Source organism: Hydra vulgaris, chromosome 13, assembly GCF_038396675.1.
Source record: "Hydra vulgaris chromosome 13, alternate assembly HydraT2T_AEP".
NCBI classification, from domain to species: Eukaryota; Metazoa; Cnidaria; class Hydrozoa; order Anthoathecata; family Hydridae; genus Hydra; species Hydra vulgaris.
This window is the reverse complement of record NC_088932.1, coordinates 4,931,024-4,957,665: the sequence shown is the minus strand read 5'-3', so window position 1 is coordinate 4,957,665 and position 26,642 is coordinate 4,931,024. Positions and strand designations below refer to the sequence as shown.

At 28.1% G+C, this 26,642-nt stretch overlaps 2 protein-coding genes across 2 annotated transcripts; both read right to left on the bottom strand.

Moving 5' to 3' along the window:
- Window positions 1-5,006: 5,006 nt before the first annotated feature.
- Window positions 5,007-9,587, bottom strand: LOC136089557 (uncharacterized). Its single transcript, XM_065815608.1, has 9 exons — window positions 9,467-9,587; window positions 8,948-9,108; window positions 8,647-8,757; window positions 8,388-8,534; window positions 7,879-8,105; window positions 7,388-7,800; window positions 7,011-7,258; window positions 6,702-6,877; window positions 5,007-6,573 (listed from the first exon to the last, which is right to left on the bottom strand). Exons 1-9 carry the CDS (start codon window positions 9,585-9,587, stop codon window positions 5,172-5,174), a joined length of 3,006 nt encoding a protein of 1,001 aa, XP_065671680.1. The 3' UTR covers window positions 5,007-5,171.
- Window positions 9,588-16,487: 6,900 nt separating this feature from the next.
- Window positions 16,488-23,392, bottom strand: LOC136089556 (uncharacterized). The gene is made up of 3 exons (XM_065815607.1): window positions 21,763-23,392; window positions 20,285-20,943; window positions 16,488-16,517 (listed from the first exon to the last, which is right to left on the bottom strand). The coding sequence occupies exons 1-3, from the start codon at window positions 23,390-23,392 to the stop codon at window positions 16,488-16,490; spliced, it is 2,319 nt and encodes a 772-aa protein (XP_065671679.1).
- Window positions 23,393-26,642: the final 3,250 nt, after the last annotated feature.

The following is a 26,642-nucleotide window of genomic DNA, read 5'->3' as shown; positions in this document are numbered from 1 at the left end:
ACAATTTGTTGGCACAACAGCAACATGGGTTTGTGAAAAAAAAGTCATGTACAATGCATAGAAAATGGTTTAAAAAAAGATACTGTTGCGCATTTTTAAACTGAATAAATGAAGCTTTTGTGTGACCTAAGGGGGAGTTAATTAAAATTGTCCTATTCATTAAGAGAAGTACCTTAATGAATAGGGCAGTTCTCTTGAAATGCTCTTTTTAACTTCATAAAGTTGCTTAACTTATATATTGAAAACAGTTTGATGACCATTAACTCTTGCACTATTATGTACTTTTGGTAAAAAGAACGATTTAGTAGACCTGGTCATTTATCCCATTTATTTAGAACTACTCATTGAAATCGACAAAAAAATTATTGAATGGGACAAACATAAAAGATTAAAAAATGAAATGAGGTCAGTAGCAAGTTTCAAGTAAGTTAAGCTGTAAAGGTTGTTTCTACCATTTGGGGTGCCAAAAAGGCAGGGCATATGGTATTTACGCAATAGGAGTGCCAAAACTTTTATTTTAAGGATTAATAAAGTAGGTATAAAATTTTTATAATTTTCAGTATGTATTCTTTTCAGTAATACTTCTTCCTTGCTCACTGACGGGTCGATTTTATGAACGAAGTGCAATGTTTTCTTCCTGCCATAATGTCCTGTAGATCTATGAACGTGCTCGATTTCTTTGAAGGATAGCGAAGTACCTATAATACCACTTGCTGCCATTTCAGAAGTTTTATCAATCAATTTTAACCAACTATTAGACACTCTAGTAAGGGCATCGGCCAGGTTAAATTCCGAAGCGACAAGCCTAATATCTACTTTGAGTTGGTGTACTGTTATTGATGTACCAAAAAATAATCCTATTAAAAAGGAGAATATTAAAAAAAGCTAGACTAACAACAAAAAAGGAAAAAGTGAATGAGCTGACATGAGAGATAATGAATAATTGAGATAACACAACATTTAATGATCAGATTCTGATCATTAAACGTTGTGCTATCTCATTTATTCCTTCTAAGAAGGGTGATAGAAAATAAAATATAAACAAAAAGATGTAAATAAATACTATGATAGGACAAAAAAAAAATGAAATCACTTGAATAATAGCAACAAATGCAAAATGAAACATAAGTAAAAATAATTAGCAACCACAAAAAAAAAAAAAGCATGACAATATAAACAGTACACATATGTCTGTATTGATGTACCAATGTTTTCAGAACAGTCACGAGTTATCTGATAATTTTATCTATAGGCCCTGATTCGAGATCCTCAAGTTGATCTCTTACGTTAAATGGGCAATGGGGGTTGAACCACGATTAGATCTGAAAATACACAAATTCACGCTTAATTTTTTCTGCACAAATTTTTTTTTTTTTTTTTTTAAATATAAAAAATAAAGACAAACATTTTTTTCTTCAATTATATTTGAAATATTCTTGAGTATTCTCCTTAACAGCATTTCGTTTGATGCGTTTGTCCTCAATCCAGATTTTTCCGCGAGTGTGTCGGTAACTAAATGGAACACCGCTTTCGAATCGATGCAGATGTGCAAAACATCCATTTTCGAGTTATTGCCCATATTTAGTCCTTTAATTACTGCATCAAGTTCGGACATGTTTATATGCGCTGTGTATGTTTTCTTAACCAACATGCGTCTTCAATTATATTGCCATTAAACTCGACAACCACGTCTAGTACGATTGAACTAGCATCTACCCAATTTGTTGCCTTACGTTTTTGTCAGGGCGTTTGCTGTTCTTTTAACATACGACAATGCTACACGCAACCAACCACAAACGTCTTGTTAGCCAATTCGGAATTTCACAAAAATCGTTATCTCTTCTCCAACGTAACTTTTTGTTTTCCATTCTGACTTGTAAACCAAGAACTCTTGCTCCATCGGATACGCGGACCGCCGGCTTACAATTAAGCCCAAAGATTTCCAAATGATCAAGCACGCGACAAACAGGTTCTATGTCTTCAACAAAAATATCATTAATGTATGATGACGTTCCTTTCCAGATTGTTTCACTTTGCGATAGCACTTTGTCCAATACCGCTTTCGTTATGACTGGCGCAACGTTTAGTTGGAATCCCAAACGTGTTAAACAAAACTTTGTCCACAGAACACAACATTTTGGTAAGTCCAGAGTTTCTCATCGATTTTTAGTTGCATATAAGTTGAAGATAAATCAATTATTAAAACATTTTTTCCAAACCGTCTCTAGTCTTGAAGTTTGTCAGCACACGCATCTGTGTTTGCAGTGAATGCTTTAATAAACGTGTTCAACTCCCTGAAGTCTAATACTGGTCGCACTTTCCCTTTGTTTCGCTGCACCATTGCCATGAGAGGAACCAAACCCTTTATTGGACCGTGTTTCTTCAAATTGTACTTTTGAAGCCATTTTTTCTCTATCCACCCTTCAATTTCTTTTTCGTAATCGTGTTTTATGCCAACAGGGATAGTGTATTCAGCAATCTTATTCTAGAGTTTCAGGTTTATTATTCCATTTTCAGAATTCAGAATTATTATTCCATTTCCACGCAATTATCCATTCTCGATTTTGTTTCTTAAACAAAGCTGTGAAATCCCGAGATATTATATTCGTATTACTGACATCTTTTGAAATATCACCTTTTAGTCCAAGTAAACATGATTCGTTTCTTCCCATAAAACAAACATCACGAGTTGCAGATATTGATACTCCACCAAAAGCCACTATTCCATACCCATCAAAAACAATAACAAAGTGGTTTGAAGTCAACTACAAGTGCTTCCACAAAAACTTCATTTTCATTAGGTGTGACAATTCTAGTTCGGCTAATGTTCTTCGTACTGTTGTTGTTGTCAATTAACAGTTACCACGCTAACTATTTTCTTCGTAATTTTTGGCGCACATTATTTATAAATGATGCAGCAGGTACATTCTGAGTCGATTAACACATTCCGAGAAACGCCATTAATGTCCAACCGTATAATAGGTAACGCCATTATTGATTGTTTAGGGAGAGAACTGGCGCAAACATCTTCTCCCTCGGCACGTTTTTTGGACATCTTGATGTGTCCTTTCTCTTGACACGAGTAAGACAAAACATCGCTTGTCTCCCGTCTTCGACCCGACTTGTTTCGATTACTATTTCTTCGCAGATGACTATCTCTTGCGAAATGAATGGGGAGTTAACATTCATAACAATTTGGTTGCGTTTGATCTTCAAACAACCTCGGCTCAGCACGTCTGTAGTTTACATACCAGTTCAACTTTTTCCAGCCATTCTGCGACTGATTGTTGATCGTTTCCACTTAACTCCGGAATTAACTTTAAATCAACTTTAGTCGACATTTAAGCCGAAATAGCTTTTTGTTTCAAAAAGCTATTTCGGCTTCATCAAAAAGAACTTTATAAGTCAAGCGTAAAACGCCTCTCTCTTAACGTAATTCAACATAATTTATATACTTATTCTCTTGATATTTACAATTATGTCTTTACATTATATACAAATACGTCTATATACATATACAATTATTTACAAGTAACTCAAATCGATCGTTACCTTTAAAACAATCATTAACTATAATTACACTTTACAACAAAATACTTGAACTCAAGAGATTTCATTTATTAAAATATTTAAACTAGAGGGACAATAGGAGTTGAGCAATTTGAAAAATTATATCATGAATTAAAAGTAAATCCTTAAATATTTTTTACGTTGTCATAATTATTTGTGATATAACGAAATATGATAAGTGCTAAAAAAACATATAATTAAGATTTACAATCGTAATAAAAGCTTTTATCGATAATGACTTTTATCGATAATCACAAAAACAACATGTTGTTTTTGTTATATATTTGTCATCAATGTTACAGTGTAAAACTAAAGAGCTGAAACACAATCAACTATAAAAGTTTTGTAATGTTACCATCGGCAACTAATGGTAATACCAGTAAACAAAATCATTTTTACCTTAATTATGTAGAATTCCAATTTCTCCCTAACTGTTATCTGATGATTAATAGAGTAAATTTCACATCATATAAATTTACTAAATTAAAACCATGTTTCAACAGTAGGCAAACTAATAAAGCAATGACAAACGCAACTAAAAAAAAAAGGAAAATTGTTGTTTAAAAAAATTATTATATATTAAAAAAATATATATTCATTGAAATGTAATTAATAATAAATACTTATTACAAATACTAAGATTTATACTTAGACTGAAACTAAAAGTGTTTACGGTAAAAATAAATAAATTGAAAGACAACAACACCACTTTCAGAGTTGAAAAAGAACCATTTAGTTTGTAAAAATTGATCTTATTCTTGAACATGCCTTTACTTAACCAGATCATCTTACTTAGTTAACCAGACCATCTTACTTAAGGGACTCTTGACTAAAATAAACCTTATTTATGTAACACAACTTTTTAGGCATTGCTATCATTCAAAAATCATGTATTCCTTTAAGACTATATATTAGAAAATTAGAAAATGAAAAACTATTTAAATAAGATTTTTTATCTACCATACACTTTTTGCCTACCATAACAAAAAAAAAAAAAAAAAAAAAATTCTTAAGTACTAAAACTACATAAAAAAGGATTATAAATGTTAAAGTCAAAATCTCTTTTAAGTTAAAGTACTACATGGTAAAGTTATTGTGCATTGCGAACAAAACCATTCAACACTCTCACATTCTAAAATAAAATCAGGTATGCGTTCACAAACACGATGAAACCAACATTCACATTTTCCACATTGCACCATATGCCTAAATGTATTAACACATAAAAAACAGTAAAAAAAAAGTGAATAAAAGTAATGTGTAAATAAAATAAAAGTAATACGTGTGTGTGTGTGTGTGTGTGTGTGTGTGTGTGTGTGTGTGTGTGTGTGTGTGTGTGTGTGTATGTGTGTGTGTGTGTGTGTGTGTGTGTGTGTGTGTGTAAATATTTATATTGAAAAGAAAAAAAATAATTTAAATAATTCACTTATTTATCTTTGACAACTTTATCAGAAGCCATCCAAATTTGCCGACATACGCAATAAAGAGTAAAATTAAATTCTTTTTCTTTGCAAAACCTAGTCAATTTTCCAGTCTTTGGAAACTCATTTAAGTGGTTTTCTATAACACTTTTAAATAAATGGTTTCTCATTTCATCATTTTCAAATGAAATGTAGTGTGGATTTGAGCTGGTACAAGCAATGTGCTGTGCAAACGCCAATGCAAACAAACCACAGTCTACACCATTTGTTTGTTGTTGCACAGGTAAGACTCGTACTTTCAAACTGTCTTTGGTGCACTGCATTATTGCACAAATTTGTCTGACAACAAAATTTGTCTGACAACATATTTTTGCCCTTAAACATGCTGTCTAACAGAAATACCTCACCTTCAGAGCACCCAAAAGTGCTTACTGTCAGCCAGTGTACATCACCATCATGTAATACCTGTACAAAGGAGTCCTTTACCACACAAAATGACAAATTTTGCCCCAAAACTGGATCCTGCAGACCAGAAACACCAGTTATCATTTTTTGTACCGAATGGATGACATTGTCTGACAACATCTGATGGTTTGTAATATCATTCATATCATCTGATGAGAGTTTTGTCTTAGGAAGTAAAACCAGTTTTTCTACTAAATGTTCATCATTATTATGTGAAATAACTATCTCATGATCAACAACAAACCTTTCTTTGTTTACAGGCTCATCAACAATTTTATGTTCAATCGAGTCAACTAAGTAACTCTCTGCTACTATAAACACTTTAGAAGCATTTGATGTTTTTTCTTTTTGTGATCCAACACGCTTAGTTTGAGCTTTTATTGGTTTCCGTACAGGAATAGAAATATGTTTTTTGCTTAATTTATTATTTGTTTGAGTGACAGGAATCCCAGATTCTCTTACTCTTCCTTTGTTTAGTTTGTCTATTAGAGTGGAAAGAGTTTTATGTAACATCATTAGTTCATCAGAGTTTGCCTCAAATTCAAATGATAAGTTCTTAATAGTATTAAGCATCTCCCTAACATCGACACCAGAATAAATGGGAATATGTTTTTTACATATGTCATTCTGATCTTCTACAGTTGTATTTTTTTTTAAAGACAAAGATGACTCTTTTAAAGGTGAAAGCGACTTAGAAAAATTAAAAGGTTTTTTTTCATGGAATATATCATAGTTATCTTCATCTAAATTTAAGAATGGAGAATTTACATAAAGTTTTGATAATGTATTCCATGACCAAGCAGGATACTTTTTGAATATAGCAAAAAAATGTTTGCAGGGATAGCCTGTTGATATCCAATCATAACAAGTACATTTTGGCATAATATTTTCATCACCAAAATGCACAAAGTATTTTGTAGAAGAATCAATGGTACTAGATACAGTAAAGATAACATGTTTCATCATTACAACTGTGTTCAAATCCATATAATCAGCAGTAGATTTTCGCAACAAGCAATGCTTAACTAAACTACGAGGGCGATTATATAAATATTTTGGCACCCAGCAGCCATATCTCCTGTATCTTGCATCCATTTTGAAGTTGGCATCAGTGTAGCTAAATTGAATAGATAAAACTTTATAAAAATAAAAAGATTATATTAATATCATTACTGTGAACTTTTAAATTGACAATAGTCCCTTTTAAACATCAGTTCATTGACTTAACTTTTCTTTTAAACTAACCTTTTTAGCTTATCAGTGAAGAATTCTTCAATTAATAAAGTTAACATGCCTGTCAAAGAAGAGTTGTTATATTTCTTTAAATAGCAATACTTAAATGACTCATTTTGTCTTTCAACACCATTGTTTGTGTTGCAATTAATTAGAAGACGATTTTGCCTATACCACCAGATCCATCTCTAACCAATAAGAAAGAAATTCTACTTTTACATACCTCACCTTAAAATAATACAAACCAAACCAAATGATTGCCACAAAATGTATTCTCAAATAAAGGTTTAATTATTTAAACTCATGCTTAATAATAAATACCTTTTTTATAGGCATCCAATACATTTCAACATAATGTTTTAATTTAGAAAAACCATCTTGACACCAAAAGTCAGAAAGCTCTAACGCTTTTATAGCATCTACTTCTTCTTCACAAGATCTTGACCAAGCTATACATCTTAACAATTTTAAAATATCTTCTTTTTTACTAAAACAACCATTGGAAGTTTTTTTTATCCAACGATCCCATGCCTGTTCTCTATGAAAGTCGCAGATGAATACTTCACGCCCTAATAAGAGAACAAAATTTTATTTAAAATGATTATGAACTTAAATCGCATGAAATATAAAAAATGATTCCTTTAAAGAAGTTAATAACTTAAAAATTAAATAAGTAAATACAGATTGGAAAAACAAACCAATAAAAACAGATTCCAAAGCACGTATCTCCTCATTACAGTAGTCAGTCATGCAGTATAAAGGTTGAAAATCAAGATTCCAAGACTTGATGACATTAAGTGCTTTTTTTATTGTATCAAAAGTTTCACTTTCAGATACAAATGTTGCAACTATTTGAAAATCAACATTAGTTTTAACAACTAAGAAAAACAATGGTAATGAATATCTAGTGGTCTTATATGTTGCATCTAAAAACACCATTTCATTATCATATTTATTTAGAAGTTTTTTTTGCCAACCAGCTTGATAAACAAACAACAGCTCATCCTTACTATGACTTCTTTTTGGATGGTAATGTATTTTGACAGTGGCGTCAGAAACCTTCCACTCATTTATTTTGTTTTCTAAACAATCTTGATCAATGTTTGAGAATCTGAAAAATTAATAAATCAAAAAACTTTTTGATAATATGAAACATCTAAAAGTACTAAAAATTAAATAAAAAAATTACCTAAGCTTTTGACGTTCAATGACTATGTGTGTACGAATGATATTATTTTTTGGATAGAACCTTCTGTTGTTAGAAGGAGGCAAATCTTTTTTTCCAAACATATCACTAACCATAATTTTTAAAAGCCTCTTCATCTCACATACAGTGAGATGTGAAATGCCTTGTTTCACAAATTCAGAAATCTTTGTTGACAACCGATGGTCAATTTTCTGAGACAGGAGTTCACTCTAAAAATAGTATTGAGTAACACAAAATGTAACTACTTATCTGCATTAGTACTACTACATCAATAAATAAAACAGTAGCAAGATATGAAAGGTACATATTATTACGCACAAATAATATAAAATTAGTTATAACTTTGTACATGTATAAAAATCATGCTTAGCATTACTACTAGCATTACAATATGAAAAATATGTTTCAAAAATATAGTAATAATAATAATAAAAAGAAGAATTAATGATTAACACAGTTTGCAATATAGTATCAAAGCGCAAAGCAATTACTTTTCCAAGTGGATGATTTCGGTGACATAATAGGCAGTCTATTTCAACTTTAATTTTTCTACAAAATACAAAAGTATTATGCTTCATCAAAGAATTTCGAATATCTCTTGATACTTGGTTTTTGTAATAATTTGTCATGTTGACAAACTGAAAATAAAATGACAGAATTGATCATTCTTTTTATTGTTATAATTTTTCTAACAACGATAGATTCATTAAAAATGTGACTAAAAAAAAAAAATGCTGTTTTGTAAAATACCTTTAAACTAGTAAAATATACGATCTCTTTCATGTTAACTTTTGCAGGACATTCAAACTTCTTGGTGTCTTGAATAATCACATATTCACCTCTGTACCAATGATCAAACTTCTGTAATAATAATAACAATAATAATATCATATTATTATTATTATTATTATTATTATTACTACTACTATTATTAGTTGTAGTAGTAGTAGTAGTAGTAGTATAATAAACATAAATATCTTTAATTTAAAGAATTTTAAGTGAAATTAAAGAACATTTGTTACAATAATAAATAAGACTATTTAATTGTTACTTTTTGATTTTCTTTTGCATCGATATACTTTTGCTTAGCATTAGAATTCCAATCAACGCCATGATGACAATCAAACCTTTTTGATGACAAAACAACATAAAGCGTATTAAAAAATTCTGGGGATGTTTCCCTTAACACTTTGTGCTTGTGTGAAAATATATCTAAAAAATGAAACAAAAGTTATTCAAAAATGTATTTATATAATATTAAACTCATTAAGCTTTAAGCAGTTGAAAACAAATATTTAAAGAGAAATGGAATCATTAGGGTGTCTGTCTAAGAGTTGCTCAACTGCTTTTTAATAAGATGAAAAGGTTAACAGTTTACTTTTATCTCATCAATACACAGTTTAGTCTGTCATTCAAAAGTCATTCAAAGCTTTCATTGACCTCCCTGATTGAAAACCAGTTTTAAAAGCATATTGGATTACATGAGGTTGCAACTTTTAGTTTTAGGAAGTTTAGGAAATTCTTGTTGCTCACACTGCTTTTTAATAATATCAAGAGGTCACCATTTTACTTTTGGGCCATCCACACACAGTTTCGTCAGATTTATGCAATTGATTGTTGCCAAAGATGTTGTACTCAAGTAAATTTTTTGGGTGGCCCAAAATTTGAGTCAAAGTATTTGTATTCAGCATGATTTAGATTGCTATTCCAAAATCAAATATTTAGATCCATTTGAAAATTTTGAAAAGAACCATTTAAAGATTTCCTGATATTTTCTGTTAAAAGTGTAAACAATGCTAAAGACCAAAACTAATAACTAAATTTTTTTTAGAATAAAACTTAAATTTTTTTCATAATGATTAAATATTAATATATTTGAACAATCTTTTGAGCGATATGATTTTTAAAATAGTAACCTAAAAAAAGAATATTAATACAAAATTAAAAAATTCCCTGACTTTCCCTGATTTTAAACGAAAATTCCCTTGACTTTCCCTAAACTCCCTGATTTGGTGGCAACGCTGTATGAACTGTTTATTATTTAAACTGTATAGATATAACCATAAGCTGTAAACACAGTAGAGACAAAAAACTCCATAAATTTGAATAACTGATTATTGCAAAGTGTATATCACAACTTAAATAAAGTAACTCTGAACTTTCATTTAGTTTACATTGTTCCAAAACTTTTTACCTGTACTACCAAAATCCTTTGGAGTTGAAAAAGCAGCAAAGCGAACAGTATTATCTATCTCATAGTTATGAAGACACTGATTGGCTTCTTTAACCGAATCACATATGAAGATATCACTTTTACCTGAAATGTGAAGATCTTATTAATTTCAAAATAAATGCAAAGAAAATATTGTAGAGCAAATAATAACTAAAAATCTTGCAAACTTGAAATTTTTGTTGGTTCATTAACAGAGAGAAGATAGTGTTCAGCTTCTTCGACAGAATTGTAAATACAAACCGTTTTTTTATCTAAAATTTGAATTTGCATAAGTCAAAACCATAATTACTTTGAATGTTTTTGATATAAGTAAAAATTAAATATTCAAAAAAAAAAAAAGTTAAACAAATCACCCTGAAGACTTAAATCATCTTTTGCCTCATTATTTGATATGTCTGAATCATCGTAATCTGATACATCTGAACTAATAACGTAATGATAAAAATTGATAACAATATTATCGTAATCAATAATTAATATTATTATTATAATATTATAATAATACTACTAAAATTATATGATTATTATAATATTATTATTATAAATGTTATTATTGATTATTAACCTACTAATAATAATAAATAATAAATTACTGCTATTTATTTTATTTACATTAATCAATTAATCAATATATTCTGAATTACATGATTTTACAATTCAAGGATGTTTACAAATAGTATAATTACTAATGATTTGTAAACACCTAATAATAATGAATAAGAGTAAAATAATAACAACTATAAAAATCATAACGTTAACAATAATAATAACATTAATAATAACTATCATAATAAAAATGGTATTAATAACAATAAAAATAATGGTATTAATAAAAATAATGATATTAATAAAAAAATGATATTAATAAAAAAATACAATATTAATAAAAAAAAAGGAAATAGCAATAATAACAATGATAATAATAACAATTGTATATATAAATATATATATACTTATACACGCAAACATACATACATACATACATACATACATACATACATACATACATACATACATACATACATACATACATGTCACACATACGCTTATATATATACACATAAACACACATACATCCATACACATACTCACATACAAACATATATATATATATATATATATATATATATATATATATATATATATATATATATATATATATATATATATATTATATATATATACTATATATATTATATATATATATTATACATATATATATATATTTATATATATATATATATATATATATATATATATATATATATATATATATATATATATATATTTATACACACACACATACGCATATAAACGTATACATACGCACATACATCACATACATACATATACATACACACAACACACATACATACACATATACACACACATTATACACGTACCCATACATATACCCACACATGCATACGTACATACACATTCAATTATTGTACAAGGACGACAAAAAAGCTGTACAAAAATGTAAAGATTCTTAAAAAAAAAAAGGCATAAAATAAAAAATATATACATAAGAGAGTATTTTTTAATAAGACTATTAACAGTGATATATTGCTTTTATTGGAGTTATTATTCTAGTAGCTATCCAAATATTGTTTTTTTAATCTATTGAGAAAATTATAACGAGAAATTGAGTTTTCGGTTTTTCTCTTTTCAAAGAATGAGGGAGATTGTTCCAAGCATTGGTGCACTAATGTTTAATTGATTCGCTGCCAAATTTTATTGTCCTAGTATGTTCTACAAAGATATTGTTGCATGAAGAGGATCATGAAGGAGGAAGTGAGAATGTTTAAGTTTAACTATAAATAACCAAATTATAACTGATAATGCCCTAATCACTAACTCATTTAATGACTATTTTTCCACAATTGCAGAAAATCTTTCTAAAACAATCATCTCTCCTAAGCATAACTTTAACCACTACCTTAAAAATACTCCTTTTATATAACCCCTGTTACACCACAAGAAATAAATGATTATATATCCAGTATGAACCCTAGAAAAAGCACTGATCCTAATAGCATTCCTACTCAAATATTGATCTTAGCATCGAAAGATTTAAGCTACCCTTTGAGCATTATGATGAATAAATCATTCGAAATTGGAGTGTTTCCTGACTTGTTTAAAGTTGCTGAAGTTGTACCTATTTTTAAAAGTGGATCCAAACTAGATAATTGTAACTATCAACCTATATCTTTACTTTCAAATATTGGCCAACTAATTGAAAGATTCATGTTTAACAGACTAGAAAACTTTTTAAATCAATCTAATAGTTTCTATAGCCTTCAATTTGGCTTCCGCAAAAAGCACTGTACAAATCAAGCACTCATTGATATAAATGTGACAATACGTGAAGCTCTGGATCAAAAATAGTTTGCTGCTGGAGTGTTTGTTGATTTGCATAAGGCGTTTGATACTGTTGATCATGAGATTTTGCTGACTAAATTAAATCATTATGGTGTCAGAGGAGTTGCTCTCAAATGGTTCAAGTCGTACCTGTATATGCGCTCTCAGTTTGTAAGCATTGGAAACACTTCCTCCAATACTAGGTTTACATGTATTGGTGTTCCACAAGGTTCAATCTTAGGTCCTCTACTCTTCCTCGTTTATATAAACGATCTGCACACATGTGTAAAGTTCTCCAAAACATATCATTTTGCTGATGATACCAATCTTCTTATTGTTAGTAAATCTCTTAAAAAACTAAATAAAAATCTTAATTATGACCTCACATGTTTGGTACAATGGCTACAATCAAACAAAATTGTACCAAGTCTGAAATAGTTATCTTTAAATCTCAAAGCAACAAAATTACAAAAAAACTTAATTTCAGAATAAGCGGTAAAAAAATTAATACTATATATAATATCAAATAATATAGGCATTATATTAAATGAAAGTCTATTGTTTCACCGACAAGTAAAAGCAATATCTTCCAAACTAAGTCGAGCTAATAGAATGCTTTCCAAAGTAAGGCATTTTGTCAACTACGAAACATTGATAAATATTTGGCATGTTATATTTAATTCCCACCTAAGGTATGGCTGCCAAATTTCATCTACTCATCTTAAAAATCTCATAAAACTTCAAAATAAATCTATACGAATAGTTCATTTCCAGCCAAGTAATTTTAATACAGACTTATTGTATAGTTTATCAAATATCTTGAAGTTAGATGAACTCATCTTTTTTTTAAACTGTGTTTTTGTGTGGGATATCATTTATAATACCATGCCTATTGCTTTCAACAACTATTTTAAATTCACAAGTGATATCCATAGTTACAAACTTAGCACAATATCTTGTTATAAACTAGCTCTACCTTCAAAAAAACTAGCAAATATGGTATTCAATCAACTAAATACCAATCAATTCACTCTTGGAACTCTCTGCCACTTTCAATAAAAATAAATCTCCCAAACATTACTAGAAATGCTTTCATTGCCAATATCAAAAAATTTATCCTTCATAAAAATACTCAATAAAATTCTAACACAGCATTTTCACTATCTTATATCTTCAATTAATTCTGTCTATTATTCTAAAATATAACAGCTTTTAGTTTTCCCTTATTTTAAACCTATTATCAGTTATCTCTTCTACCACTCCTTACCCTTCTGTATATGTATATATTTGTATGAACCTGAGTGTGCATTGTGTGTATGTATGTGTATATGTATAATGTGTTTACTTATTTTTTTATATGTTTTTATTTACATTAATGCATATGTGTGATTATGTATATGTATGTATTGTGTGTATGTTTGTATATATATATATATATATATATGTATATATATATATATATATATATATATATATATATATATATATATATATATATATATATATATATATATGTGTGTGTATGTATATGTATGTATGTATGTATGTATCTGTATATATAAATGTGTGTATATGTATATATGTGTATATGTGTGTATGTATATATATATATATATATATATATATATATATATATATATATATATATATATATATACACATACATATATATACACATACACATATATATACATATACATATATACACACACACACACACACACACACACACACACACATATATATATATATATATATATATATATATATATATATATATATATAAATATAATGTATGTGTGTGTCTTAAATAAATGTAGGTATAGCTTATATGGTATTATTTATAGCACTTCCTCAAATGACCACTTCTATGCCACATATTGTTATTGTAAAGTATTAGTATCTCTATAATTGACATTATTATTTTTATTATTGCTACTGTTGCAAATTACTAATGTTATTATTAAAATTATTATTGTTATTACTACTATTATTATCACAATTATTATTACTGTATTATCATTATTAATTTTATTACTATTATTAATTTACTAATAAGTTTATATACTTTTACAAATTTACGGATAATATTTGTAGGTCGTCACGTTTTTGTCAGTTACATAACTGTTTGTGACTGATCCTAGCTTTGTATTAATTTTATTTTATAAAGTAAAATAAATGATTGATTGATTATTGTCAATAATCAATCAATCATTTATGTCAATAATATTGACAATAAGTGCAATTTTTTGTGTAAGTTACGCTTATTGACAATAAGAATAAAAAACTTATACAAACTGGAAAAATCCTTACAACGGCTTATTAAACTTTAGAATTAACACATACCTTGTCATTTCTATATCCATTTAAAACTTTTTTTAATTTTAAAACTATAATTTTATTATTTTTTAGCTTACGAGCACGCTGTCAATAACAAGCTTTATAAAGATGGAATAATTAAAATAAAATTCGCATAACTTAATTTAAATAATACACGCATAATTACGTATTTTTGTCATTGGACTTTGATCGTATTCTGAGTGATACTTTCTTGCGCTGACCTAATTATACCTTAAGCGAATTACGCATAATAGCAAGTGGACGTTGATCGACATTTGAGTGATAGTTTCTTTCGCCAACCATAAAAACAAGGCCGTTAAAATTTAATTATTGTGCCTTAAGCTCGTTTATTGGTTAAATATGTCACGTGTCAAAACAAACTCCGATTTCATATATTTTCAATTCCAATCATTGGGAAAATATTTGAACCGTATATTTAAAAAATTTCATTTCACTCATACTAAAAAGATGTAAACTAGTTTTGCATGCAAAGATACCTTGTTATAATTTAAGGATTAAAAATCAGTTATTAAGAAATGTTAAGATTCTCATTTTGTGCAGTTGTGAATTCGTGACGCCAAAACAACTGAAGCTACTAGAAAAACCATTCCAAGAAAAGCTGCTATAATAGCTCCACAGACAAAGTATCACTATATAAAGTATTGCTGTAAACACAGTGAGAGGAAATTTACAAATAAAGGCAATGGAAAACGTTAAACTTTGTTAATTGTTAGGGGGGGGGGGGGGAATATTCCGGACTTTTTCCGCAAACAATTTTTCGGATTTTTCAAACTTGACCTGGATGATCTATTATATATATATATATATATATATATATATATATATATATATATATATATATATATATATATATATATATATATATATATATATATATATATATATATATATATATATATATATATATATATATATATATATATATATATATATATATATATATATATATATATATATATATATATATATATATATATATATAACTTTTATTAAAATTGACCTATTTCTACAAAAAAAAAAAGTCATTGAATTTTTGAAATTTTAAAACCATTCGGAATTCCGCGGTATACGCGGTTCCATTAGGCTACCTAACCTGATATTGTATCAAAGTTTAATGTGTTTATAAAAGTAATAACTTTTTGTTGTAGGTTGATGACCAATGGTTTACAATCAAAGTTCAATAAAGCTGGCGGTGAGGGTAAAGAGAAATTTGAAGGCACAAACATTTGTAAGGTTGTTGTTGGTAAGTCATGAGAAATGTTATCTGTTATTGAAAAACACAATTTGATACTTTGGTGCTGCTTTAATTTCAAGTTCTTGCTGTATTTGTTGCAAATTACTCAGGCAATACTTTTTTTTATAGAGAGCGTCATGCTTAGTAAAGCGACTGCTATGGTTGCTGAAGTCAGAACAGATATCATGAGTTTGTTGAAATATGCCCCCGACAGATCCAATGGTGGTGGTCGGTGCGTAAATGACGATTCAAATATGTTAATATAAAATGTATAGATAAAATGTTAATATTCTATCTATTTCTTATATAAACTCCCTTAAAATAATTTTTTGAACATGAAATACACTACTTTTAGCGCAAAATATTGCAAATATTGCCAAGTCGAGACAATTTAACATGTTAACGATGACAATTTAACATGGCTGCAGCCTATTGGATATAAGTTATATCCAATAGGCTGTATAATTTTTATCAAATGACCAAAATTTAACGTTGAAATTAAGTTGTTTGAACGTTGTTCTAACGTCTTATCGACAATATATCAACCATCTATGGTTGAGATATTGTCGATAAGACATTAAAACAACGTAGTTTCAACGTTGAACTTTTAATTTTCATTTTATTGAAGTTGAAATATGGATGATATGTAGTCGATAAGACGTTACAACAACGTTGAAACAAAGTTTTCATCGACGTTGTTTCAACGTCGTGGTTTTCAACGTCGGATTTTGTTTCCAATTCCACCAAATTTCAACGTTGTTTCAACATTGCATTTCGTCGGTTTGCGACGTTGTTTCAACGTTATTTTAACGTCATTGTGCCCACTGGGATTATAAGTATAATGATATTGATAAGTTTCAGTTAGTAAATTTTTATAAACAAACCTAGACTTTCATAAAATATACTAAAAATGTCTTTCAATGAACAAGAGTTAAATAGTGAACATAACTTGAACAACATAAAATTTCCTATTTTGGGGGAAAAAGAAAATTTAGAGCATGTAAGTCATTTGTTTGGGATCATGTAGATTTGCCTCAAATAGTAAATCGGTCAAAAAAAAAGGTCATTATCGAACTAATTTTTACTGTAAACTTGTCGTTAGTTTAACTCAAAGACAGTTTTTCTCCTGTTCCTTTCTTTATATTAATTACTTACCCGAAGTTGTGAGAGACCAGTTAATTAGTCCCTGAGTCAGTAAGTTAATGGAAAAAAAGAGACGGTTTTATACGAATAAAATTGCGTGATTGGGAAACAATGCTGTTGTTGAAATCAAAAAAAGATATAGGTCATCTAATCAATCCTAAAAAATAACTACTCCATAAAGTACGTACACTTTAAATTTGATCCTCCCCTTCCCCGCAATTTTCAACATCGCAACGTTATTGGAACTACACAACCGCTGAAAGTTTTAAAGCTCTGGCTATTTTGAAGAGCAGTAAAATTTAGTTGCAAGATTTTGCAGCAAAAAAGCGGGTACGTAAAATACAACCGTTTCCCGAGTCTTCGCCCCGGGAAACAAAACATAGAAGCTCACCAGGAATGTACAAGCGCTGAAAGTTTTAGAGCTGTAGCTAGTCTGAAAATTAGTGATAAATTAATAAAAAATGTAATGGAACTAAATATTTTACTAAATTTTAAGACAATAAACAACCGAGTGTCGGAAGTGAACCAAAGTCGGTACTTGATAAATATTAATGCATGTAAACACTGGTATAGGGACATGTTGCGGAGAAAGCGTTGTCCTTTCCCTCAAAACTAACTTAAAGTTTCAGTTTTTTCTATTTAAATTTTAGCTGCGTAACTTTCTTAACCTTTCTAGGTCACTGTGTATATATATATATATATATATATATATATATATATATATATATATATATATATATATATATATATATATATATATATATATATATATATATATATATATATATATATATATATATATATATATATATATATATATATATATATATATATATATATATATATATATATATATATATATATATATATATATATATATATATATATGTAAAAACTATTGAAGAATCATTTAACAACATTCTTTTATTTAAATAATAAATAATAATATTTTTTTGTATAACAGTTTAATGAATGCTTTCGAGTTTATTCCGTAAGCGCACATTCCGAAACGCTCCTTCCGTAAGGAACTGTTTCGCAAGTATTCTTTCGAAATGATTTGTTTCGCAAGTTTCTTTTCGTAAAGAGCTATTACGGAATAATTATTATTTATTTTTTTCGTATAACGCATTACGGAAGGTGAATTTGCGAAAGAACAACTTCCGCAATAGCAACTTGAAATACGGAAGATAAAAATGCGAAATTTTCGTAAGTTTTTGTTTGCGGCGAACAACCCTATCGCAATTACAGATTTTTTATTAGGTAAAAGAGTTCAAACGTAAAAGAAAACCAAAGTGGCGCCTAGTGGCAGCCACTTTGGTTTTTGAAATTATTAAAGCAAACATATATAAGCTTTAAAATATCTGAGTATAAAAGCAAGATGTAGCAATAAAAAAAATATATTGTCAATTAAAAGCAAAAGTTAGACATTAAAATATAACAAATTAAGCATATTTAAATTTGCTATAAATATGTTAATTACATACCAATTTTAGTCTAACAACTTTTAAAATCTAGATAATATATAGAGTTATAATATTTTAAAAAGTGCAATATTTTATGTAAATTTTATTTATTTCCATCGATTTTTTAAACAACATTTTTTTCTTTATAATTTTTTTTTTTAATTTACATTCGCGCCTACTTCAACCACAGCATTATTTATTAAAACTTTAAGTGTATATAAACGGTTTTAAATTGTTTTATAATGTCTTTACAGAGGTTTGACACCATTTAGGCATCAAAATTCTGATTTTGGTTTTTATACTTTTGTCCAGTCACTGGCCCACTGTGCACTGCTTTTAAAAAACTAAAATGATAAAACTTTTTTAAATATTTATTAAGGTTTCTTATTAATGCAAAAAGTTTTCATAAGTCCTTGATCGAAAGAGGATTTTAAGAAGTCCGTCTATTATTTTTGAGCCCGTAGTCCATCTTTTTTTTTTTTTTTTTTTTTATTTTTTTTTTTTTTTTGCATATAAATTTATTAAAGTCGTAAAGCATAATATAAATACAAATAGCAGGGGCAAGAAGAAGACATAATTGGTCTTATCACCAAGCCCCTTAGTCTATACCGTAAATATAAGACAATAAAAATTAAAAAACGCAACACTATATAATATAAAACGTTTTTCTAAAGACTTAATAGATTAAAAATCAATCTTTAACAAAAAGTTAAAGTCCTACTTTAACTTTTTGTTTTTGTGTTGGTTAAGAAAAATTAAAAAAAAGAGAAAAAAGAATTTGTACAAAGAAACTATATTACTAAATAGCAAGCAAGTAAATACGCATATTCCTGATGCTTTCCTTTTAAAAAAGCCTGTACCTTTACATATGTGAATAATTCTTATAAACCATAATTATATATATATATATATGTATATATATATATATATATATATATATATATATATATATATATATATATATATATTTTTTTTTTTTTTTCAAACCTCATTAAAACTTCAGAAAAAGCTGAGCGCTACGTCGATCATCTGTTGTTTTTGCTTTAATTTATTCTTAAACTCATTTAGCATAGAAATTGTTTTAAGTTCATTAGTTAATATTTTATTCCATAACTTCGGCCCTCTAGTAGAAATTGAAAATTCGGTCGCCGCAAAATAACTTTTGGGTTGAATATAACTGTTATTTGAAAATCTGGTGAGATATCTATTCTGATTTATTTTGAATAATGGGTAAAATATTTTAGGAGATATATTTTTATTAATTTTGAACATAAATATAAGAACTTGATAGACATTTAATTGATAAACATTCATTATATTTAAATTAACAAATAATGCTTGGGAGTGTGTATAACGGCCCACATTGGAAATGATTCTAATTGCATGCTTTTGTTTATTAAATAGTTTTTTTATTTTATTTTTATTTGTACTGCACCAAGCAATATTTGCATAATTAAGATGGCAATGAATGAACGAGAAATATAAAAGCTTTAAGCAAGTTGGATTTAAAAAAGGCTTAGCTCTGCATAGCAGGCCTATGTTCCTTGAGATTGTATTTTCGAGATATTGTATGTGATCTCTCCACGTCACATTTTCATCAAGAAGCACGCCGAGAAATTTTAAAGTGGTTTCTCTTTTTATGTCCTGATTGGCAATACAAAGTTTTGGAAGTTTCAAGGGAATTTTATCTCGGTCATGAAAACGATGGAAAAAAGTATATTTTGTTTTGGTTACATTTAGAGATAATTTGTTTGCATTAAACCATTCAGTAAGATTTAATAGCTCTTTGTTTACTGACTTAAACAGAATATTTATATCATTATGTGCATAAAATAAATTTTTGTCATCTGCAAATAAAATTGTATCTAGTTCAGTACAAGCTTTGCTTAAATCATTAATAAAAATGAGAAATAGGAGTGGCCCTAATATAGATCCCTGAGGAACCCCACATGTTATGTTCATATTGGTTGTTTTACCTTCATTATAAGAAATGTATTGTTTTCTATTTGACAAATAGCTTTTAAACCACGCAATATTTATATGTTTAATACCATAGTTTTCTAATTTTGTTAATAAAATGTAATGATCGACAGTGTCAAAAGCCTTACTGAGATTAATAAATACACCTAATGTATATTTATTTTCATCAAATGATTTAAAAATATCATGAACAAGATGAACAATAGCGTGATCAGTAGAGTGGCTCTTTTTAAACCCAAATTGCTTACTATAGAGAATATTGTTTAAATCTAAAAAGTAATACAATCTTTTATATAAAATGTGTTCTAATAACTTTGAAAAGCATGATAGTATGAAGATAGGCCTGTAATTGGAGACACTAGTCTCATCTCCTGATTTTAGTATAGGTAGGGGAGAGTGGGGTAATGGCGAACGCGGGGTAACTCCGAACATGGTCAAAACAGCATTGTAAAAAAATAAATTCGACAATTTTTTTTTACCTGCTGAGAAGGGATCCTATGCTCAGTTCCAGACGTGCAGTAGTGTAATGAAGCTGCGGATGTTGTTCACTATAATTTGATTTTAAATTTTTCTGATAATTTTATGCAACTTTTTTCTTGAGTAACACTCTGTTGTAGCTTCTATGGAAATAAAGTCACTCCTTTTTTTTGTTTTTGTTGCATAATATAGTTTTTAGACTTAGTTATTACAATTAGCTTTTTATTCGCTATTACACAACAGTGCTTGTGATTGCCCCCCAATGTGTTCGGAATTACCCCACGTAGGCAGGGTAATTCCGAACACCAATGGTTTTATTTCTGGCATAAATTTTTATTTTATAATAAGATTTTTAAAAATTCCTTTTGAGGGTTTGTGACTGAGTAGTTAAACTAATTGATAAGCAATAAATATGATCAATTTTGTATAACTGGTGTCTTTAATTCGCATTCCCGCTTAGGTGTTCGCCAATACCCCACTCTCCCCTATTACCTATCCTATTACCCTTGCAATTTTAAGTTTATCGGGAAAGATTCCTTGGTTTAAAGAGAGCGTAAATATATGCAAAAGCGGAATTTTTAAATAAGGCATTGATTTAATTACTACATTACTGCTTACATCATCAACTCCATTACCTTTATTTGGTTTAAGTAAGTACATGGCATCTAGCAATTCTGTTTCTGTTAGCATATTATTGTCCATTATATTATTATTAGAGTTTAGGTATGATTTGAAGCAAGTTTTACTTTTATTTATTTTTGATGCTAAACTTGGACCTGTGCTAACAAATGCATGGTTAAACGAATTAGCAATTATTGTGTCGTTAATAATTTCACAGTCATTTATAATTAGTTTTTTTGGTAAACGACTAATACTCATATCTTTTTTACCTATAACCTCTTTTATTATGTTCCAAGTTTTTTGTATATCATTTTTGTATTTTAGCAATTGGCTACTATAGTAAAAATTTTTTGAGCGCTTTACAATGGTCACAAAAAGGCGATTATAGCTTTTATAGTTTGTTTCATTTTTAAAAGTTCTTTTTTTAATGAACTTCTCGTACAATCGTTGCTTTTTTTTCGAAGATTTTATGATTCCGGGTGTTATCCAGGGATTTTGTAGAGTTTTTGTTTTAATAAATTTAGTTGTTATTGGGAATGCTTTATTGTAGTGACATTCAAATATATGATAAAATTTATCATAAGCTTCATTAACATTTTTTGTTTTCAAAACGGATTCCCAGTTTGTTGTCGATAAAAGGCTAATAAATGTCACAAGAGAAGCGTCCTTAATTACTCGTTTTTTAGTTTTTACTTTTTTAGAAGGTTGATTTAACGATTTTTGTGCTGTTATAAAAACCGGAAAATGATCAGATATGTCTGTAATAAATATTCCAGTTTTAATTTTTATGTTTTTGAAATTATTAATTATAATTTGATCAATTGAAGTAGCAGTATTTTTTGTAATTCGAGTAGGTTTATTTATAGTAGGAATAAATCCATTTTGAAACATAATATTGAAAAAAGTTCTGACGTCTTTGTTTTTGTTGTATTCAAGTAAATCTAAATTCAGATCGCCTGCGAAGTAAACGCATTTGCCACATAATTTTTCGCTTATAATTAAGCTTTTAATTTGTTTGTTAAATGCTTTTTTATTACCAGAAGGCGGTCTGTATATGACGTGTACAACTGCGTTCTTGCAAGTTTTGTTTACAACTTCTATTAATAACAATTCAAAATCATGCGTAACAGCAAAATAAATTTTGCGTAGTTTGAAATCTAAGGAGTTGTGAATAAAAATGCATAATCCTCCGCCTGTTTTTTCAGAGTCTCTAATTTGATGCAAAACTTTATAATTATTAAGTTGAAAATTAGAATTGTTTTCAATTTCCTTAACGCGGCGCCATGTTTCGGTTAGACATATAATTTGAAAGTTAATTTTGACACTGAATAAAAATTGCTTAAATTTCTCAAAATTTTTTTGGAGGCTCCTTATATTAAGGTGAAGGATAGATAATGCAGTTAAATTTATGTCAGCAGTAATACATGAGATATCTGAACTATAGTAATAAGGACTTATATTTAATAATCCCTCCTCATCATTATAAAATTTAATATCTATATCTGATTGATTTTTTAACGGTATATATTTGTTTATTAGGAAAGGTTCAAGATTATTTATGTCAATATTATTCAAAGCGCTATTATCAAAATTATTCCTAAATAATCGATTAGTTTCCATGTTAAAAATATAAATTTAAGATAGCAAATATAAATAAAAATAAAAAAATAATAATTACTATTTCTTTCGAATCCACTCTCGAACGATTAGTTTATCGTAAGATATTACTGCAAACTTGCCAAGCTCTCGTTCCTTTTTCATTCGCTCTTTTAGATCTTTTCTTATTAATATTGCTTCTGCGCAGTAATCTTCATTAACGTAGATTTTTTTTCCTTTTAATTTTTGGACGTTTTTTAAAATAGCAACTTTATCTTTATAATTTAGAAGTTTAATAACAACTGTTCTAATCTTTTTCGAGTCTCTAATCCCAGTCCTATGGGCCGTTCAATTTTTATATTTTTCAATCCAAGTAAATCTTCGAAGAATTTTTGCACTTTTAATTCAGTCTCATTCCAATTTTCGTTTTCACTTTCTTTTAATCCGTCAATTCTCAAGTTATTTCTTCTTGAGCGGTCTTCTATTTCTCTAAGTTTACTCTTTATTTTTGTGATCTCACTATTATCTTTTATCTTGTTATTAATTTCTTTTATTTTTTTCTTCAGTAGTTCTAATTTACCTGAGATAATATCGTCGTTTGCTTGAATGAATTTCTGCATTTCACTGAATTCAGTTACTAACAACGTCACGGATTTATTTGTTAATTCAAGGTCGTTTGTAATGGCAATTATTTTATTTGAGTTATCAATATTATCTTTGTCATTCTTTTCAAGTCGTTCAGTAATAATTTTCATGTTTGTAGCTGTTATGGAAGCAAATATTTTTTCGTGCTCTTTTAATAATTTTCTAGTTTCGTTTAGGATGTCGATTTTTTGCTTTTCAAGCATTTCAGAGAATAATTTTTCGATACAATTTATATCCATAACAAGAATTTGAACGATACCAAGAAAATAGAAGAAAAAAGTTTTTAATAATAGTAAAAATAACAACAAAAATAAAAAAAAGTTTCAGCTGAAAATTTTCTAAGCTTTAAACGCGTCTGCTTTCAATTGAAGACCTTGTCTTGAAGACCATCGCCACCATTTAAAAAGACAATTGAAAGACCATAAATAAAATAAATTGAAAGACCATAAATAAAAGACAATTGAAGACCATCGCCACCATTTAAAAAAGTTTCAATAGATTAAAGGAAACTTGGTTTATAAGTTCTGAGAAAATCTCATTGTTGCTAAAGTTATTAAGGAAAATTCGGTTTTAAATCCTTCGGCAACAATAATACTTCTAACAATAAAGAAATGGATTATAAACAATATCCATAAGTATCTTCCATATATAACGCAAAGCTAAACTTATTTATAAAATAGAAGTAGCTGATCATTTGCTCTTTTGTGGGGTGATTTTCACTGGGTTTGAACGCCTATTGGTATTTTTGGTTTAAGTAAAGACTGTGAGGAAAAACTTTGGATCTTTTCTTTTTTTTTTTATTTGTTAAATTCAACGATACGTAAATTATTGACGACCTCTAAGTCCTTGACCAAAATAGAATTGTAGAAGTCCAACTAATTTTTTTGTTTCGTTGTAATTTTACTGGTAGAGTGTAGTCTTATGGCTTACTTTCTCGCGGTGTCCCTTGTTAAATAAGGCACGTTTTACCCCTACTTTATGAACGGAATAGTTAAGGCATCACGTAACAACTTCAATCTGAAGTTAGTTTTCTCAACTAAGTTATACAGTGACATTAAATATGAAAGCTATTAAATTGTATTCGAAAAAGATTTCAATATATAAAACAGATTATATAATTTTCATTAAATCATACCAAATTCTAAAGGTGACAAGAAGCTATGATACTCAAAGTGTGACACTCATCCCTTCGGCGAGTTTTATACATTTCAAATATGTAAATAAAATAGCGTGGGTGCGAATGACGTTACATCATAACAAACAGCGCATGCAAGCAGCAAGCAAGAAAATATAGTTTTACTAATATATTTTCTTCCATTTCACGGGCTGTTTCTTTTTCAACTCTGATCAATGCTAGACTGCCAACTCTCGCAAGCCTAATCGTAGATGGCTGGGATGGGTCGATAGAGGGATTAAACACAACGGTAAAAATTATATTGGGGTAACAAAGTAGGTAAAAACATTATTAGGTTTTATTTTTGCAAAATGTTTTCTTACTTTTGCTATTACACTGTAGTCTGTGGTTGTTTTAATTTTTGCAAGTTGTTTTTTTTTTTTTTAAGTTATCGTTAGAAAAAGAATAGGATTAAACTTTTAAATTTTAATAGATTTTTCAGCTTTAATACTTTTTCCAAAAATTAGAATGAAAATGATTATTTACTTTAATTTTATTTACTTTTTATAAATTATATACTATATTCCAAATGCCTTTAAATTATTTATCTACCATCGATACCATTTATGAGCTTCCAGCTTTTAAAAATATAAAAAAGTCGGATATAAATCTCATACCTTTATGTTGTATTTAAATTAGTCGAGTAGTAAAAAATGCAGTTTCTTGCTTTTAATTTGTTCTTTAGGCTAAAACTAGGAAGAAAAAAAGAGAGCCAAACAAGTTTTCACATTTGTCGTTATCTTTAGTAATATAACTTTGTCTATAATAAAATAAAATAAAACTTGGAATTTAAACAAAAACTGTGTCATTGGAAATACTCGTCTAGATACCTCCATCTCAAGATATGCAGGGTATATAAAAAATACTGACCGAGATTTTACCGACCATCACAAAACGACTAAAAAATTGGTATTTTTATTTTACCATTATTATATATCAATGTTTCGTTTAAAAAGCTGTTACTCATATGAGTTTTATATTTAAAGCAATTGTAAAAATGGGAATTTAAATTTGTTCGTTGGATTTTTCAATAACAAATGTATCATGAAGTAAAACCATTTTTTTTTTTGTTTAAAAATAATTTCTTTTTTTATATAAGATGATCTATCGAATTCATCAAAGGTAGACAAAATCCCGCAATCTTTGATACCTAAAACAAAATGTTAATTAATTACTATCAAATTGCACTTAAAATCAGTAATGACAAGAAGAAAATTATATTTTTTTGATAAAAGTTTACAAAAATTATCTTCTTTGATACAATCAAATTGCACTAGATATCAGTAATGACCGTAACAAAATTATATTTTTTTGCACATGTTTACAATTGTCTTCTTTGATACAAGTTTCATCTATGATTTATAGATGTAGTTATAATGAGCTTTTTCAATAAAGTTCGTTTAAAGACAGAAAAGAATTCATATATGTTTTTAAGCATCGCTTCATGTGCCTAAT